At 37.3% G+C, this 20,746-nt stretch overlaps 1 protein-coding gene across 2 annotated transcripts in view; it reads right to left on the bottom strand.

Moving 5' to 3' along the window:
- LOC128873376 (uncharacterized) overlaps nt 1-20,746 on the bottom strand; it is a 172,539-nt gene that overhangs the window by 67,961 nt on the left and 83,832 nt on the right. For both annotated transcript variants that reach the window (XM_054116927.1, XM_054116928.1), the window contains exons 2-3: nt 16,556-16,764; nt 10,412-10,547 (exon numbers count right to left, since the gene is read on the bottom strand). In XM_054116927.1, coding sequence (XP_053972902.1) covers nt 10,412-10,547; nt 16,556-16,764 — 345 coding nt within the window. The remainder of the gene's footprint in view (nt 1-10,411; nt 10,548-16,555; nt 16,765-20,746) is intronic.

Raw genomic sequence — 20,746 nt, 5'->3', positions numbered from 1 at the left:
TCATCCTGTACGTTCTCGATTTCTGATTTGATGCCTGCAGGAAAATGCAGCGGTCGTAAATGCTCCATTTCCATGAATTCTAAGCAAAATCGTTAGTCCCTATTTACGGAGAGAATTACGTTCTCGAATTGACAGTGTCCAATTACTCTATTCAAGCTAATGGAACCAGCGTCGCGATGTTGACCAACTCTCGCTGAAACAAATGAACGTCTAATACGACCGCCACCACCACCACCACCACACATACAAGCGTGCATACATTTTACAAAACTGATTAATTTCTGGTGTTACGTGGTTAATTCCAATGATGCGTGTCTATTGTTTGGTACATCTCTGTAATTTTCTAATTCCACCCTTTTTGCTCGTAACGAATTTTTGGATGGAATCCAAAAATTTAATAGCGAACACAGAGAACAATGAGTCACAGTTGTTCAAATAATAATTAAAATATATTTTCTCAAAATTCATATCATAAAAAAATTAGAAACATTCAATGTTTAATTGTCAAGACTAATAAAGATATTAATGTTGTCATACGAATCAGAATTATATGTATCACTCATTTCCACGATCTCCAGATTTATGAAGCGTTATTTTGCACATTCAAAAGTACTCAAATAATAAAACGTTTTCAATCGCGTTTTATTCGAATGTTGATTTTGCAGCTGATTTACAAATATCGATGAAAAACATTTCTTTATTTACACTGAAATGCAATTTAATCAAAATTTCCCAGATTTATAATCAATGAAAACGCGAGCAAACAGTTTCATTTTTAGATTGACAATATTTAAAATTCCAGGATATGAATAATGTGTCAAAAGGGAGTATCAACAAAATTATTTGCTTCGGAAATAATATTTTCACGGTTCTCTGCATTTAAATGTATCCTGACAAGAAATATATTTTATCAAGTAATTTTGTTATCTTAAAAATGGGTAATTCAAGCTCAATTAAAAATTCTTCCCGTCATATAATTTTCATCTCCAAAGGAACATTGCTCAATAATTCCTCTCTCTCGCTCTCTCTCTCTCTCTCTCTCTCTCGCCAAAATATTAAAAAGCAAAAACCCCTTTACTCTATACAATTTATTTCAATTATATCTTTGAGTGCCTTCTTTATTTTCGCGAAAAGCAAACAGCATATAAACGAACGCCATTCCCGTATCCAATTTCACCAGATTCTACACATCAGTTTCGAACAGCTCCAATTTCACCATCGGCTCGTTTCCGGTAATCGATCAAAAGTAGTGCACGTATTTTATTTCGCGCCTCGAGATTGAAATTCAAAGTAAATTCACTCGGATCTGGGAATTAAACAGAACATTACGATTTAAACCGCGGCTTTTTCAATCTCCAATATTTACGAGGGAACGCGGACCGACGAGCTCAGATAAGAATCGATATAAAGGTCGTTTCAACGACGTCCCACGGAATCCCAGAGTAAGTACGATTTTTCTTCGACTACGTGAAAACTGCGGCAGACCAAGATTCGTTTACTTTAAGAACATCCCGCGGTATTATCGTAAAATATGAAATTCATATCCGGTCCGGCGCGGGGGATGGTCTGAAACGACGCATGAGAAATTCCGCCGCGCCGCTACCAAAGTGCCGCTAATAAAGAACATGTTCCACGGATATTATTCCAACGTCGAACAAAACGACACTTATCGAAACTGAAGCCTCGCACCTTCTCTGGCACGTCTGAAACGACGATGGTGGTTGGGTGATGTTGGGGACGCGATGAAGCGATTGGTATTAAAAGTCTGTGGATATCTATGCATCGATACTACATGATAATATATAATGTATGTTTATGATACGCATATACACCACTAATACATACAAGGAACAACCTAATTATTATATCAGAAAGGAGTCCTAATTCTACGTTAAATTTTCACGTTGCTTCGATGTCATCACTTGCAAACGGGACTTGATGCAATTACAGAGGACTGATACGCTTGAAAATGCTCAAAATAGGCGTTCCAAGTTCGCCTATGGGCGCGCATTACTCAACGACAGCGATGAAAAACTAAAACCGACGTTATCTGGAAACGAGCAACCCCCAAAAACTCTTCCGCCAAAAAATGTATCGCTGCTAGTATAAATCATTACGTATCATTGCCGGCGCGCGACGCGAGCCCGGTTACAGTTCTCGAGTTAAGCTATTAATTTCCGTACGTAAAAATCTCAACAAATCCATTCGGATGGATTAAACGGTGCCCATAAATTTTTCGGAATGGAGTCCGAATGGTCGCCGGCCGATGTTCGTTTCTTTCGTTTCAAATTGCACGTGAACAAGCGTCAACGAAATGCGCGCAGATTTATACACGGTCGTTTCGACACTTTCAAACTAACCCAGCTGAAATTTCGGTCATTATCAAAGAGGTGGAGGGAGGGTGTCCACATTTGTCACTAAGGGGGATCTGCAAGCTTTGCAGGGGGTGAAAGGGAGGCGAACACGTTGAAATATAATTTCCAATCTCTCCTGCACTATTTATTTACGTATTAAATAGTAGCTCATGCGATCAAGCTCTTATTACTTGTTTATGTATTATAAGAAATAATTAGAGTAGGAAGCTCAAATGATCAAACTTATATTAATCGTATGAAAATAATTAGAATTAGTAAAATAACAAAGTGTCCAGTATGTAATTAGTTTTCAGAAAAATTCATTTTTGTAAATTATGTATTAACATTAATATATTTTTATTGCAAAATGTTAGTCAACTTTCACGACAATTTGTGTATTTAAACTACAGATCAAACTACAATATACATATTTTCCGAAATTTTGTTTTCATGCATTACATAAAATTATGATCAATATCTTGGAAAACATACTAATTTATTAAATCGACCCAAATACCATTAGAGGATTAAGATCGAGATCGTAGAAATCTCGTCTTGTCTCGTGCGCATCACTACTTCTAAGAAGAAGATTGCTGCTTCATCACCCTTCCTGGATCCACCACAGAATAATCGCGACGTGGTAGCCATGAAGAGGAGTCAGAGGTGTATGTTTTATTTAATGTACGTCACTTTCGAACCATTCTATACGGATGCATTCGTTGCTGCCCCCTGAAATATTCTGCGATACAAACGACCCACGAATCCCGTGGTTTTAAATGGTCCATGGATGTCGGGGATTTCGACAGGCATCGCGTATCATTCGATCATCAATCTCACAGTCGGCTTATCGGAGCTCGATTTCAAAATTGGCATGACACCCTGGCCAAGAATTGTTCGACCCCAACCAGGTGAAATGGTGAAAGTCATAAACTATGGGTGGCGGGGAAAAAACTCTGTATTTCTTCGTTACGGATTGCAGAAAAATTGGGATGAAGCCTGGTTTTTAGAAACGTCGAAGTGATAATTGATACTTCTACGTGCAAATTTATCGCTTTAGTCGCTATACAGAGTGGACTACTTATTTAGTACTTGATGTTAGAATATAAGTAAATTAAAATTTAAGCAAAAGCGCCACTATAGGCGAATATGAGCAGTCGAAACGGAATTATCTAATTTTTATTTTCCCCATTCATGATAATATTTAACACTTGAGATTAATTAAAATCTTGTGTAATCAGGGTGTATTTTTATTTAATATTATATCAGCCTAAACCTTTGATGTAAGTCTTCAGTACAATGGATTAGAATAATGGTTTCAGAAAAATGATTCTAATTAATATACAACAGTTATTGCTATTTGAAATCTACATTTCATAATTGTAAATAAATAACCCATTATGAAATGATATTAATTTATTATCAATGATAAAATGGAACAGATATTATATATTTAGTAATATAATAATAAATGTGTTATTTTCTCCGCAAGAATGTAAAAATACATTTACTCATTTTGTTAATTCACTGTGTGTTACCAGAAATAATACTCGACCTGGGTCATAGCACATATGCGTCGCCGCGGCGGCATTAGTGCATCACAAGGGGTTAAAACAAAGTACTTTCTTTTTGTGGAACTACGAGCAAACGCTGCAACTAAATTCAACATTCCAACAGCTCTGGTTTACCATGTAAACCTGGTAACTTTGTTCCCTGGTCTTCGCAATGCTTTCATGACCTTCGCCAACGAAGTTTTGCTCAGCTATTACGCGAAGAGGTTTTATCCCAAGATTACGGAAATGATAGACTACTGAATTTCTAGATACACTGCGATGTGAACTTTGCAAATGCAAACGTAAGGCAATAGCCTCCATTTGTAATAGTTGCTTTAGTGGGTCAGCATAATTTCTGGTAGATATTAGATGATATCTAATACTTTCTTGTCGAAATAGTACAGGGCATATGAATTTCGAATTTTTAACAAATAATGCATAATTGCAAGACTGGTACATCAGATGTTACGGACAAGTTATACGACTTTGGACTATTATAAATAAAACTCATTCGCTAATTCGATTTTACCTTCCGCGTATTCCGATTTAATATCTCAAATCGGATTGATGATGCAACCTGTCACTGTTTCGCAGGACACCCCGTACATTTACGACATTTTCAATCACATCAGAGTGAGGTTAATCAGTTGACGGCTAATGTGCCTGCAGACGCGTGTGGTAGCTTTACTGAATCGCAATGACATCGATCGATCGCTCAATTTTGCTACGTTCATTATTGATAAGCTGTCGAGTTCTAATTACTAGGCCTGTTTAATTACATCGTATTTTTATTGACACCGATGAAGCGTGGAATATAATGAGAAAGGACGGAACGTGTCACTTCAATGAAGCAACCTTTTGTCATCAATTGCGTTGCAGGTAGTTAATACAATACCTAACCGTGTAGTTTGTCTTTAACTCGTTCAAGTGCGATTTTGTAATAATCATTTTAAAATTATACAGAATAGAATAATCTACTGGTTGAAAACTGTTCTGTATTTTAAAATACGGAGTATTATTTTTGTTGGACTTGTTAAATTTGGAAATTCTCAAAGAGAATTTATAAATAAATAATGATACGTTACTGCTCTTCGTGATTTTCAAAAATCCTTTAACTAAATTACATTAAAAAAATCTTAACACATTCAAACTGTTATTTCTTTTTTATTTCCGCCAGTTTAAAAAATAAACAAAATAAAGAAGCGTTTATACTGTCCCAACAACATCTTTCTACAAAAGTTATCAGGCGGTTGTTTATTAGACTTTCCTTGTCATCTCACTTCTGTAACAACGAGTCAACGCGAAACGATTTTAAAACTTCTTTTGCGAGGGAGTGGATCAATGTTCTCAATGAGGGAGCACCGGCAGTAAAACGACGAACTTTTGATATTTAACTTTCAACCAGAAGTAAGCATTCTTCGTGTTAATTTAAACTTCCGACCGCTCGTGCAGTTTAAACGCAGACATTTACTGAAAATTGGTGGACACCGTGTTTACGAAAAGAAGTTCATCAATTTGCAAAAGTTTGCATAGAAACGTATACCCGAAGTAAATTAGCATTGGAATTTCGACAGAGATGCCTTGAACTCAATGTCAATTAATTCATTTATTCAATTACACTGGGAACTTAATCCATTTATGGTTGGATGATAATATGGGAAATATGTTAAAAATGTATGTAGAATATAGTTTGCAAAATACTACGACATTGTTAATATTTTATTCTGTGTAACTATATATCTTCTGTAGAAGTTTAGTATGTTTTTCATTTTTGCATTGCCATAAATGCATTTAGCATACTGGTTATTTTTACGAAGAAAATATTCTTCAAGTTTTCTAAGGATCATAATATGCATTTCTGTTGGGATACAGAAAGAAATTACAATGTTTATTTGACGATTAATGTTTAATTAAAATGGAGCAGAAGATAATAAATAAGTAAAAGATTCTACTTACATCGTATTTGCTCCTCTACCTATAATTTTTCTTGATTTAGCTTCACTTTTCTTCCTTACTTAATATTTGTCCTCGCTTAGCTTTCGTTATAAATCTTTGAAATAAGTGCTATCGTTGAAAACGTAAGACGTTTTTTCTGGGAACGCTTAATTCTTCCATTCGTTCTCCTAAAGTCCATTCTGGAAAGTGTGAGAACTTGGGAACCTGAACTATGAGAATTGATTAAAGTTCAACGTGCACGCGAGGGATGGTTTCTCGCCACTCTCTTTTCGGCATGCTGATGCCGGGAATCGTTCAACTACTTATAATGCTTTCATTACAGAACATCGTATTATTTGCTATCAAACACCGATCGACCTGCTCGTTCGTGCCTCAACTTCCAACAGACGAAAATTACACGTGTTTTAATTCTTGATCAATCTGCGAAAACATCTCGAATTTATCAGCTTTCTACTTGAAAAGCATCTTTGAAACTGATGAGATTTTTTACAGGTAAAAACGTTACTTGGTGTGATCATAAAATAAAACTATATTCGAATTACATAACAGAATATATAAGCATATTTAATAACATGATCTATATGTTATCGTATTTCAAAACTTGTATTGAAGTAATATGTGCAGTTAGTGTATTAATTTTCGATATGGAAAATTACGCTTAATTAATTTAATATGCCAAAATGTTCCAGTAGATTTACAACAAATACCAAGGTATAATTGATACTAGACACGTCTCTAAGGCTACATTTCTCAGAAAAGCATGCTCTTTAAACGCAAAATTGGTTTCCATCAACAAAATAATCAACCGTTTTCGAGAGTTATAATGGAGTAACTCACTTAAAAAAAAACAAAAAACCAACAACACTAGATATTGTGTTCAATTCAATTTCACACGTGGAGTACCCCGGGTCTGGAAGAACAATTTTCGTCGAATCAATTTTCTGGTAATTGTTTTGCGAGATATTCCAAAATCCGAGATAAAAATGCCGCTCCACGTGTCGCGAGACGAAAACACTGCATAAGAATTCTGAGCGTATGTAATCCAGTATTTTTCATGGTAACGGTCGTATTCTCGCCGAACGCGCTTGAAATTCATGGACCATTCGAAGAAACGACCAAGAAGAAGCATTAGAATTATCATAAAATCTCTAGTTCTTATTTCTCTGAATTACGTTTGGGGCCGAGTGGAGACGTTCAGTCAAATAAACGCCTCTAGGAATATAGATGCGTGAATTTTACAAAAGCACGCTAAATATAAAACTCCATCGCTCATATTTCCTTGCCCATACCCTTCAGAATGATACTGTTCGCTCGTAGCAATGTGAGACTGATTTATATTTATATTTTAGGTTAATCCTTTCATTAATTGGATTATTCGACTTTATACCTCTCACAGTAATAAACTCATACAATCCACATAACATTCAGTCTTATGTATTCTAAGTAAATTAAATACTACAGAATGCTACATTCACTTAAATTACTAACTAATTACAGCACGCCTCAGACAGTTCTTACCATTCTTTCTTTTTTACACTTCCATAAATTTACCTTCCCATCGAGATGCGGTTCAACTCTACATTTCACGAAACCACTGTGCTGGAACCCAGCGAAATGCAAGATTACGGAAATTCTAGGGTAGCCACTGGCAAACTACTAGACATCCTATTATCGTACTTCGCATTCCTTATTTTGGGAAACAAGTAGCGTTATAACAGTGTCCACAATTGCCGCTAATATTCGTTGCCACGATTAGCACGACAATACCCAACTTTAGGAGTCGTGCACTTTATAAGTGTACTATTCAAAAGAATAGAATACTTACAATATTGCAAGGAAATTAGTATGTTACAAACTCCAATTACTGATAACACGAGGAACCTAAGCGACGCAGATTTGATTGACACGTAATAGTATACGAGCGAGTGACAAGGTATTAATTATTAAATTACAAGAGGCAGCAGCTAAGGGTGTGATTATGATACGAATTTCCGTGAACAGAGCTTTAGCAACAACACGAAGTTTCTCCTTAATTCGGCCTTCAGGATTGATTACAACCTAAGTTCCGTCTTGCCACGTTCCAGCCAATGAATCCTAATTTCTCTAGTCAGAATGTCATCCGTTTCTGCAACATAGATGACTCAAAACCGAAGAATTTTCTACTCGAAAATAGCAGATGATCGACGTTCGTGTCATCGACCCAGCGGCAAGCCTTTAATCACACGATTCCTAATTTCACGCAATGTCAGTTTCCTCGTTTGAGCGACCGAGAACTTGTGTATGCATGTTCGCGTTTTCTGTTCTTCACACCTAACGTGGAATGAATGCGGAACAAATGCAGAACGTGGAGGCGAATGCTGGAACGAAATGATCCTCAAACGGACCACGCGTTTGAGAATCTGCATTTAAAGTGTTAATTAATTATTTCTGACCAATTACAAATTTTGAACTAGTCTAGTGAAGTAATAATAAAGCTTGAAATTGTAAAATTTATGAAATTATAATATATTTAGAAATTTATAATTGATGTATAAATGCATAATTACGAATTTATGATGTGTGTGTTTGTGAACAATTAATTAATTTAGAGGTTCAAAGCACATTTATGAGCATTACAACCATTTTACGGGTTTATAACATATTCATGAATTTATAGCACCGATTTATATGTGAAATTTATAAATTCATAAAATACTTTTAAACATTCTAAGTTCGTACTCTATTTATGAAGTTTACATATCCATAACATATTTACGAATTTATAACAAATTTTAAACAAACTTTTGAATGCAGTCATATTCATAAACTGATTCGCCCTGGCTTCCTGTAATTTCAATAATATTCGCATACGAATTGAAATTCACAATTTTCCTACTTTTTTTACAAAGCTCGCCATTTTGAAACAAACCAACGTTTTACAGAATCCTTCCGTATAACAATAATAAATTCATCTACCTCCGAAAACATGTATTTTTATTTTATCCGAGGAATCCACCTTGCAACTAGGAAATCTCAATAGCATTATATAACTGCGCGTATACTTTCTACGAAAATTACCATTTCCCAATAAAACTTGAAAGAAACACTATCCGTAGCATATACATTTAACAGACACACCAACCATCCATGCTAATTGTAAGTATTCGATATCGCCCGAAAAGCTCCACAACTAGTAATTTTCCTAGCCTCGAAACGTGCTCTTTCTCTCAAGTGACCTTGACAGGAAAATTCATTCCGCCTCGACGTAGCGAAACTTTCTGAGTCCGCGCGACTGGGAAACGCTTGCGCCACCATTAAAGCGACTGGCATTGAAAAGGAACCGACGAAGTTGCGTCGTTACGGATTCGTAAAACGCGTAAACGTGCTCGCGATCGCGGGGCGTGCACTGATTAACCCTAGAAGCGCCCCTTTGATGTCTGCGCGGCGCACTCGAGGAAATTAGAAACACTCGACGAAATTTACGCGAAAGCCGGCTTCTCTCCTGCGACGTGTACACACGCGCGTATCGTTCAGCAGCGCTCGCGCGAAAACGCTTCGTGACAACGAACCCGATGCACCGGTTCGAGCGTGCAGGCAGAGCCAGGATCAAACGGCGAGGCGGTTAATGACGTCGACGAGTAGAAACTTTCCCCGCGAGGCGGAAATTCGCAAGGATTGAAGGCCGACGCGGGATGAGCGGAGGGTGGCCGAGAGCCTGTATACGCAAAGGGTGTTAACCTCGCGATGCCACTGTCGGGTCACTATACCCCTAATGCACTTTTAAACGCTCCCGGGAATGGCCCCCGAAGCCGAATTAGCTTAGAATTAGCATAGCGAAAAGGATACACCTTTCGCCGTATATTGAGGAGTTGGGTTATTTTTACGGGGGGGAAATTGAAATTTTGTCGAACGTTGAAACCCTTAGTGAAAGTTTAAAACAAGTTTCACAAGTTTTAATGATCAAACTGTGATCAAGGGATGGTCTGTGTCTCGATCATAGGGGCGCCATGACATTTCTCTGTGGCGCCACCAGTTCCAATGCTTGTCGTGCGCTGACACTTACTCCCAATAATAACTCTTTGATGTTAGATGGGTTAAAAACTATTCCACCCTTTGCTTAGCTTTACCATTTTATTTAAAGTTTTTCATTTTTGTGGCAATACTATGAACTAACGCTAAGAGAACAATAAATAAAATTAGAAATGTATACAAGTCGAAACGCGTTTGCAAGTTCTTTTATAATCGTGTGCCTCAAAGAGCAAAATCACGGCTCTATATCCTCAACTCAATGCTCTTCAACTCTATAACCTCGATCCCAAAGAAACTATCATTACTCCTTCGCAGAGCTATTCAACTACAACAACGTAAAATCGAAGAACAATCACGTTTTATCTCCACCAGTGTTTCTCGCAGTTCAGCGAGGTATTACGGGACTTAGGATGTCGCACACGCGGGAATCGCAGTGCACAGGAATTCGAGGGGTTGGGCAGGGAACGTTTAGGGGGTAGCGGGGGCGTTGTCGAGTTGAACCGCTATGTACACTCCGTAACATCGCAATGCATGAGTACTTACACACAACCGTGAGATTTTTCGAGACGTTGTTCGTGTAGAAATTCGGCGCGTCCGTGGTGACCTCGCAGCTGAATGTACCCGAGAGGGCGAAGTCGATGTCGCGCAGCGTTACCTGACTCTTGTTGGAGTTGGCAATCTGTAACAGAGGATGACGAAGGGCGCTGTAAAGTGAATGCAAATGGATATCAGGCTAGGACGACACGCGTTATCGTGCACGGCCTCGGGTAGACGCCTGGAGTTCTGGCTCGTCGATTAACGATAACTCGATTTACCTGGCGCGGTTATAATTCGAATTAAATTCCGCACGGCTGCGGTCGTCCAGCGAATATATCCGGCGCGTCTCTGTCGCTGTTTGCGCGGAATTAAGCGCTCACATGGTTCATTGCCTTCTGTTTTTCTGCTTGAAAATCGAGGAGAAATATATTCGCGGACCGACTCTTGTAATTGCGGCATCGACCCTGGACCGTGTTATGGGACACGTATTTATTCGTTCGAGCCTTAATGGAAATGATGAAATGGAGACGAATTATCGGAGATGATTATGTCATGATATTTGACGAAACGCTGGTTTTGAAAATTATGTCCGCAAAAAATTGTTATCACGATGGAGTAATATTTATAATATTCCTTCCTAAAGGGCGTTAAGATTTTGCTTTCAATTTAAATATAAATGATACAGAATATATACGATTCGTATAATTTATATAATATGTTCATGTTAGTATGTCCACCACGAGTACGGTGACAACTGTTATTTTTTTGTCTTTTCATGTCAAATTGAATTCTCTTTAAGATCTATTTAAAGTGTCTACTAAATTTGTATAAATAACGAATGCGTGCCAAGAAGACAAATGGTGCTAGAAGTAATTATTTTTAGACTATAGATTTTATGGCCCGATATATGACTTATTTTACTAATCAATATGTTCAGTAACATTTTTTTAAATTAACTATACAATGCACTGATATATTTTACGTAAAACGTGAGCTATAAATGAAAACTGAATGTCTATTTAAACTGAAAATTGCAAGTATCTTCTTCGAGGAAAACATGCAGTGCCTGGAGAGGATTGGCTTTAAATAAGTCGAGTAGATTTTATTGCGGTGCATTGGAAATCTGAATTTCAGAATGTACACATCAATTCAGGAAATCTTCTGTATCGCCGGTGAACATGCAGGTTGTGACATATAACGTATCTGCCATGCACAAACCTCGAATTTTGAATAAGTTTTTCCAAAGCGTAATGATAAAGAATTCAACGTTAAAAACACTGCATTGAAGATATATTTTATAAGAAACGGTCATTCTACACGAAATCAAACACTAAATGGAACAGTAAAAATACAGAATGTTACATTTTGGTCCATAAATATGTATGTGTATCTATGAGAATATGTTAAATTGAAAAGAAGTTCATAGTAATGTCAGCGAAATGAAATATTTCTTAGAAATTCACAACAATTTTAATTTTCGCGGAATTGTTTTGTCACGGTCCGAACTTTTCTGCGAATACATTACGCAATGATACCATAGCATGTCAGCCCTTTAAGGCACCCAGTGTATTCCCGTTTGACTTTTCCCTGAGCCATTCCAATCCCACGTCATGTAAAATCTACACTATTCTAACTCTGCGTTGAATCTTTATTCATACCCGGAAACTCTGTATCCTAAACCTTGCTTTATCCCTTTGCTCTCGTGTTCACTCCGAAAACTCATAAAAGCCTAAACAATTCTTGTAGAAAACACGTTCATGCTCTAAATCATTACCATCTCTTGATAGTTGCTGAACTGAACATTCAATATTTTGCAATTAGTGCATTTCTAATATTCGATACTTAATTTTCAAACGTTATAGGTACAATAGAGATATAGTATTTATTTGTTTACAAAGAATAGCATACGAGAAAATATCTCAAAATCTGTTCTCAAAAGTATCAATTCAAATGACGACACCTTTAAAGTCGAAGCTCGAATAATGCATTATCGTCATAAGGCTTATTTCAATACGTCAACACTTGAGTGAAAATTCTACTATACTCCTTCCTCATTCGTGTACATGATAAAATATATATATAATTATACCATAATAAAAAATAAACCAACCCATTCGAACTAGACAAAATTTAAGTTCAAGACACTTCTGTCTACAAACTCGTAGCTCGAGCCTGATATATAATTTATTAGACAAACCATAGCACGCCGTGACGTGCATTTTCACGGTTAGATAAAAACTGACACGGTTCCACTCTTCTTTCGTTAAATATCCAGGTCGCAGCTGTGCGAGCCGGGGAAAGAATGATCGCGTTCGTTTTTCGCCAGCGCTCCACCGCCGGGCAAAATGTTAATATCGACGCAGGCCACGTCGCGACAAGGGACGCTTTTTTGCTAAATGTTTCTTTCCGTGGACCCATCGCCGAGACACGCCACTCGAGAAAATCGTCATCTTATCAAGAATTACCCGGCACTCGAGTAAATTGGCTCGATGAAGCAAGCGCGAAAGCACGGACACCGAGACCAAGATAACGCTGGAGTTCAAGCATCTCCAAGACGCGAAGGGATGCAGACGGGGGAGATTGCTTCATCGGTACAAGTAAAACAAAATATGCATAATTAGCGGGATTTAAATAACGAAGCAAGAAGACACAGAGAGAGGAGGGCGGGGGGGGGGGTGAGAACGGGATGAGGGAGAGACGGAAGGCTGCCTTCAGCGGGTTTTAAACAAACACCAGGGGCCAGCGAGCTTTTTTCTCGTGCTGATTTATGTGAGGTGGAGTGCACACGATGCGATGCGGATGAAAAACTAGATGAAAGCGGAGGAAGAACTGTTTACCACGGAATTTTTACTTTTTCTTTGGCGTCGTTAAATTATTATCAATGATTGAAGGAGATTAACGCTTTTAATATGTGCGTTATTGCTTAGAGCGATGGAAGGGACAGTTACGATGATTATGTTACGCGATTACGGTATCTGACGATGAAGCACGTGGTGCAAATCTAACAGATGGAGCGGAAAATTATTTATTAGAGAATCTTCACTTTTTTCCGCATCATTAAATTAGTATTAAGGATTGAACGAGATTAACCCTGAATAAAAGTTACCCTATCCTCGTACAGTTACAATTCTACAATCAGCAATTCAAATTTTACGGCGACTGAAATGCGTGAAAAACTGTTTCACGAAGATCTGCCATTAGCGGCGCGAAAAAGCGATAAACCGGCGTGTCGCGTCAAAAATTGATTTTCTCCTAAAACGGCCAATCCAATAATAACTAAACAACGACACTCTGGAAATGAATAAAAATGGCAGACCGTAAAAAGTTAAAGCTGGACGATATTCAAATTAATTTAGTTCATGGAGCCAGCAGCGAACGAAACAATCGAAAAGCACCTCCGTACTACGCGTAAACCAGGTGTCCTCATTTTGTATCATTCAAATCAAAAAGGTATACAAATTTAATAACATATTTAAATATTTAAATAACAATCTTCAATGACGAATAAAAGATACAAAAGTAAATAAAGAGTTAAGATGGTCAAATGATAAAAAAACTTTAAAAAGATTACAATAAGAATTATGAACTGAAATACTATTCCAAGCTGAATGAATAAAAGTTTATCTGAAGAACCGAATGAAAAATGATTGTGTTACCAAGCAATTTATTTAAGAGACGTTTCGAATGTTAAAATTCATGGTTCTCTTCGATATTTACAAATTTGTTCGTTACTCTAATTTAATGAATGTTCTTACGAATGATACAGTAGTGTTAGCTGAAGAATTTCTCAACTCCCATTGTGTGAATACTCTGAATTCGTAGCAACTTGTGCCCGCCATAGACGTGTCTTTGGTTTCCAAAAATTCCACCAGTTTCGCGGCATGTGGGCCAAAATCCATTTATCTGGACAACGAAAAAAGGTTGGCCGACACTGGCGTGAACAACGCTTCTCGTTGCGAGGCTTTACACTTCAGCGAGGTGAGCGTTGCACATTTCTGTCACCAGTTAGAAGGTAACAGAGGATGACCGCGTGTGCAACGAAACGATAAACGTAAAAGCTGTGTGCACGGCATTCGCAGATCATTCATTCGACCTGGGAACAACAGGGCAGCCGAACTTGTTTTCAGTTGCGTAAACGCGAGCTGTCGGAGGCGGTTGCATCGATCTCCGCCAAACCACATTGCTACGGAACTGCGTGCAACCGTGCCACGGAATTGTATACGGAAATGTTCGAACGATGATAAAAGCGGACTGTTTTACGGTGATTACAGCGGTGAAGGGCACTGTTAACGAACAACGGCCAGCACCGCGCGATAAAACTACGTATAGAGTCTGGGAGAGGAACCAGAGAGGGATAGAGGAGCCAGAAGTGGAATTTCTGTTTCCTCTTCTGATTGTCTTTGCGTGTTTTATTGCTCTCAATCTGGAGCATACAGGTCTGGAAAGTATACGAGACATCTAGATAGAGTTTCACGTCAGCCACTGTAATCCTTCCAGAGTCTTATTGCTTTAGAATATTAGATAACACCTGCTAGGATTTAAGATTAAACGAGTACACCTAGAGAATCCTATCTTTCAACAGTGTCTGCTATGTAGTTCAATTAGTTAACTAATCTGACACGTCTTGCCTTAGTTCAGTAATCCTTTGAAACCAAGGAAATGTAAATCTGTTAGGATTTAGGGTTAGATTAGTAGCCCTAAAGACTCCTATTTTTCAACTTTCTCTGCTATGAGTTCAACTAGATAACTAATCTCACATGTCTTCGCCTGGTTCACTAATCCTTTGAAACCAAGAAAATGTAAATAATATGTACTGGCCCAGTCCTGTCAAGTGAGCTAACAAGTGCATTAGCAAAATTGTTAAAAATTATACACCTAAAAGGGTTACAAGCTGGGAGACAAGATAGACATCATAGTTCTTTTCGAGCTGTTGTACTTGGCAGATGGTCTTAAAAGTAGCAGTAAATGAGATGCAACGAGGGGAATAAAAAGAAGGATATTTTCTAAGGAATTTAGCACTGACTTTAATAAATCTGCGTGTGACTAGACGTGTCTGCTACTGCCACAAACACTCCTTTGGAATGTCAAAAAGGGAAGACGAGAAGCACAACGGCAGAAATAGTACCACAACAAGAAATTCCAAAGGGTATGCCGCGCAGAAGACGCTCAAAGTGCGGAGATGAAACGAGAACGCGATATTACTGAATGAAATTTTTATGCTTGAAATATCTGCAAATTATTTGCAGTAACCGCCTTTCCTCTATCTTAGTATGATCAAAATTTGGAATAAACGTTTTTCGCTTCGTGAGAAAATTTTCATTAAATATTAATTGCGTTGGAAAATGCTTACACATGCCTGGTAAGGATAGAAATACAATACCTTTCATTCTTGTACTCTTTGAGTTTTTTTAATATATAATACATTTGTAATCATTTTGAAGGGTGTTTTAAATGAATCGTAAAGAGAATTCAATATTACATGGAAAAATTAAATGAACTTTTTCTAATTAAGACAACATCTAGAGTTTTTTATTTTTTACTATGTTATTATATTTTCACTATTGAGTCCTTTTTCTTGAAGTTTTACTCTACGTTTTATTTTTTATTTTTCAATTAATGAATTGTGGAATAAAATGGTACCTACAGTCAGTCCCATATGCATTCATACCCTGTATATCTATTGAAGAAATGTGTCTAATTTAAATGATAGGCTTCATAATTCCAGATCAATTTTCCATTATAAATATGTACATGAATAAACTTCACATCTGTATATATTTACAATTACAAATTTATTTGGAATCATGAACCATTCATGTAAATTAGGCAAATTTCTTCAATAAATACACATCAAAACTCAAATAAGTCTTCGAATTTTTCTTAAAAGTTGCCACGAAGTATCTGGACAACCCAATACAATTTCTATTATTATATTTTCCCACTTGTCCTAACATTTTTCATTTCGCCTATACACATCATCAATACCTACATCACATAAGTTAACTTTTATTTCCATCAAACTATCCTTTGAACCCCTTCAACGTTTAGTAATTGTGAATAGCCCTGCGAGCGAACTCGAAACGTCCTTAATAAACATACCGTCACACCAAACAAGACACGGTTGTTTTCTATAAAAATATTGAAACTCACGTCAACGTAGATCCCAGTAATGTTGAAGATTTTGGTGGGCGGCTCCTCGCTGGGCGCGAAACGGTAGAACTCGTGACTGCCACGGTACCACTTGAGAGAGTAAAGAGGAGCGTCCTCGAGATCGTAATGGCAGCGCAGCATCGCCTTCTGACCACGTTGCACTGTCTCCGGAACTATTTCCAGGCTGACATCCCGCAGGCAGCTCGCACCTTTGTGGGAAATGAGAACAGGAACGGAGCATTAAGTCTAGTGTGCATCATTAGTCCGCTTTTACTCCTCGCGCCGGAGGTTGCACAGCACGCGTCAGCGAGAAATTGCAATTCCACCGAATGACAATTCCTCTCGCTTCCGCCACCTAACCCACTCTATTCTCTCCCCCCCCCTACCTCTTTCCGTAACCATACACGCCCACACAAACCCACACCCACCACAAACATACAATTTTTCTTCCCGCCTCCCTTCGCCATCTATCTTCCTTTTCGCCCTAACCTCGATCAACGCGATCCACCCTCCCATCATCCGACGTTCTCCGCCTTCGAGCTAACCTAACGGGTTGCCCTTTTCCTGCCTTTTTTTTTTGCTGACGTTCCGTTCACTCGTATTATCGATGATTCGAACTATTAAAGCCCGGAGGAATTGAACTGTATATGCCATTCATATTAAAACAGCGAGCCGAGGCTTTGCTCGGTGCTCCTTGATGTCGCTGCAGGATGAGGCCTCTTATTACGGGCTAGCTTCCGGCAACGTGGAAGTAGGCGGATGTCACCGAGTCGCGAATGGGGACGAAACTCCGTAGGGGTGATTTTCGTCCCACGAGAAACGCGAAAAAAAAACATACATTGCGATGCTTTAGCGGACGTATTAATTCTCCGCGGCTCGAGTCGTGTAGCTTTTCTGGTTGGAAAACGGGGCTGGGGTGTGTCACGACGTCGCGAACGATTGGGAACTTTCGATGTAGCTGAACTTTACGATCAAGCATGCTTCCAGATGAAACTTGCAACAGGAGGAAACTATTCGAAGCTGACTATCGGCTTTAAGCATTCTTCGCGAATAGTTGTGTCATTAATCTTGTCAGTGACATGGTCTTCATATCATCAGGTAGCGTCATCAGGTAGCTTTAAAGGTGAAAATAAATTAAATTCGCGTTACGCGTGTAGATTGGGCGAATCTGGCTCGAAAAAGTTTTGTAAAATGTGTTTTCAATGATGACGGTGGTCCATGTCGGCGATGCATAATGTAGGCAACCTCATTATGAATGCATTGTATACTGTCCTGGAATCGAATTGGCATGCAGCGTACATACAACGTACTACTGTTTTTCGAATTTGCATAAGTAGGACACCTATCCATCTCTGATCTCTTTGAACATACAAAATCTTGTCCGGTGTAAAATTGAATCATGTAGCGGGTTAATGATGATTGGGAATAATATATTTTGGATTGAGCATGTAGCTGAAATTAACTAACAAACTTACTTCAATAAGTTATAGTATAGTATATCGTAACAATTATTTTCAGAATATTTTCACTATATCTTAGGGTAGAAAATGAATTTTAGAATTGATTTCTAAAAGTAAGAAACAAAGATTGATGAGAGAAAAATGATTGCTATTCTACTGTTCCAATTACCAAGTAAATGTACCTATGCTTTATTTTATCAGAAAAAATTGAAAATAATTTTACCTGTAAAATTTATATCTGTAGATTTGAGCCAATTATGAAAATTGTACAAGCAGTCCTGAGTACAATTTATGTGGGTACGTGGTATTTACATTATTTTGCAGTAAACTCCGTACTATTTTTGTTATTAAGAAATCAGATGCTGGAAACGTATCAAACTTAAACTCGAAGTCACGTACCTTTCATCGGTTCTCGCGTAAGAGTATCTAGCGACGTTTGCCACGATCAAGGAGAGGGAAAAAATAAGCGAAAATTCTTCGCTCACAAAGGGCAAGATCTGCGAAGTTGGAAGAGCTTTCTCCCCCCTTTCATTCCGAATTGAAAGGAATTCTGGAAAACGTAGGCAGGTGCATGGCGTATGCTGGAAGTTTCTGGGGACTGCTTTTGAGGATAGCAATGTTCTCAATCTCCGTTCCCTTTCCACTAGTTTCTCGCTGCATTATTCGATATACCTACATTTAACACAAGCGACCCGTTTCTTCACTCTTAAGCGCGAGCACGACTGAAAGCAGCGGCGCAATGACGTACTCATAGTTAATTACTCCGATAAATGCAACCTGAATTCTAGACATCCCATACTTTTAAAAGCAATACGCAATCCAAGACTGAAAAAGGAATTCTTCAGCTTCCGTTCCTTTGATTATATTGAATTTAGATTTATTGTGATTCAGATTATTCTTAAGACATGATTTCGTTCATTTTTTCTTTGATTTTATGAATTTTTATGATCTTAAAATATTTTGTACTTTACATGAAATTAAAATGGCGAAATCATTGAAATATTTTAATAGGTTTTCGACAAAGAAACGACATTTTAAATGAAACCATAATATAATCCGAAAATCGCTGAATATTAACAATTTCAATCATAAAAACATCTCACTTACAGTTCAATTGTTTCATCGTATAAAATCGTAGAATAATTGCAAGATAAATGATTCATTGAAAACTGTGGCGAATGAATTCGTTTAATATTTCACACTTGAATTATGTTTTATTTAAATTCAAGAAATTTTCATTCATTTATTTAAACATATGGAAGAGGTTAACCAATGTTTACACATGAGTTAAATCGAGGATCTGTTGACCGGCTGAAAAACAAATTCTGGGGTGACTGGAAGAGTGGAAGATAGCATAGCGCCCGTAGTATAATTACTGGAAGCGTTTAATCTGAATTTACAATCGAACTGTTTGCGTTCGGTGAGAGAATAGAAATTACCTTGGATAACTTTACATCGCGATAACAGAAATTGGTGTTGATTCTCGAAGAGCTGGTTTCTTAGAAAGATAGCCTACTAATTTTACAATAACAGAACCAAAGTAAAACCATTTATTATGTATTATAAATTGTTAAAAAGTAGACAAATTAAAGTGTCTGGTAATAAAACTTAGAAATATTCTGAAAATGTACGAACGTTTAATAAACGTGTGTACAAAAAATGCCAATAGATATAAAATCATATATCACGAAAAACTACAGAGAAGTATAAAGATATTTACGAAAACCTTATCTTGTAAAATGTATACCATATCAATGGTATTTAGAAACAGAGTGGTAAAAATAATTGTATAAATAGAAAACCTTCTTTAAATAATTTAAATAAAAAATTGTAGCTTGATAAAGCTTTCTATTTTCAAGATTATTTTATGTGTTTACAAAGCTTTGAAGACTGTTTATGTCCAAAAATGATACGTATAAAGTATGAAATAAATTTATTTACCTTATATTGGGTAATGAAAAATTAATTTTCTATGTTAATGATTATTTTGATATTCTAGATTTTCAAGAGACTTTTATTGAACGAATGTACCATGTACGTCGAGGAGTACACATTTTCTTTTGAATTGTCTTGTCATAATTTAATTAGTAGCCAGACGCTTTCGAATTCATTAATTAGAACCATCGAAATTCAATTTTCCCAAGTGTGAGGGAATTCAAGTGTATTCCTAACGGACAAAAGAGTCCTATCCACCGCTCCATTCGGATATTTCCAGAGACCAGTACACTGGGAATGTGTCCTAGGTAAATTAAGCTCTACCTCGTGACCGCAGAAGGCTGCAATCAGAATTGCAAAGTCCTGTCGACTCTTCCAGTGTAGCAGTTTTTCCGTTCTAGCAAACAGCTTTTGTTCACTCAGGTAATACTATCGAACGTGGTATATAAAATGAAATATCGATGAGGAAGAGCTAAACAAATTTTTATCTGATTGATACACGAAGAATTACAGATACAGTTCAATTACTCTGTATTTGTGGATAAGCATTTTGTTTTATCAGCAAAAACGTTTCGTTGGAGAGATAAAAACGCATGCGTTAGTGGCATTTATTTAAAAACAAAAAACTAAACGTAGATTACGGATGAGGGATTAAATAATAAATTTCCAATTTGCATCTCGCGTTGAAAGGAAAATACTGCCATAACTGTAACACTGACTGAGCGGAATAATACAAATTTGGTTTCTATGTGAACATCGTGTCAAACAATATAAATTCCATAGAATTAATAACGAA

This window comes from Hylaeus volcanicus, chromosome 3, assembly GCF_026283585.1.
Source record: "Hylaeus volcanicus isolate JK05 chromosome 3, UHH_iyHylVolc1.0_haploid, whole genome shotgun sequence".
Lineage (NCBI taxonomy): Eukaryota > Metazoa > Arthropoda > Insecta > Hymenoptera > Colletidae > Hylaeus > Hylaeus volcanicus.
Note: the sequence above shows the minus strand (reverse complement) of the source record. Positions and strands in the feature narration are given on the sequence as shown.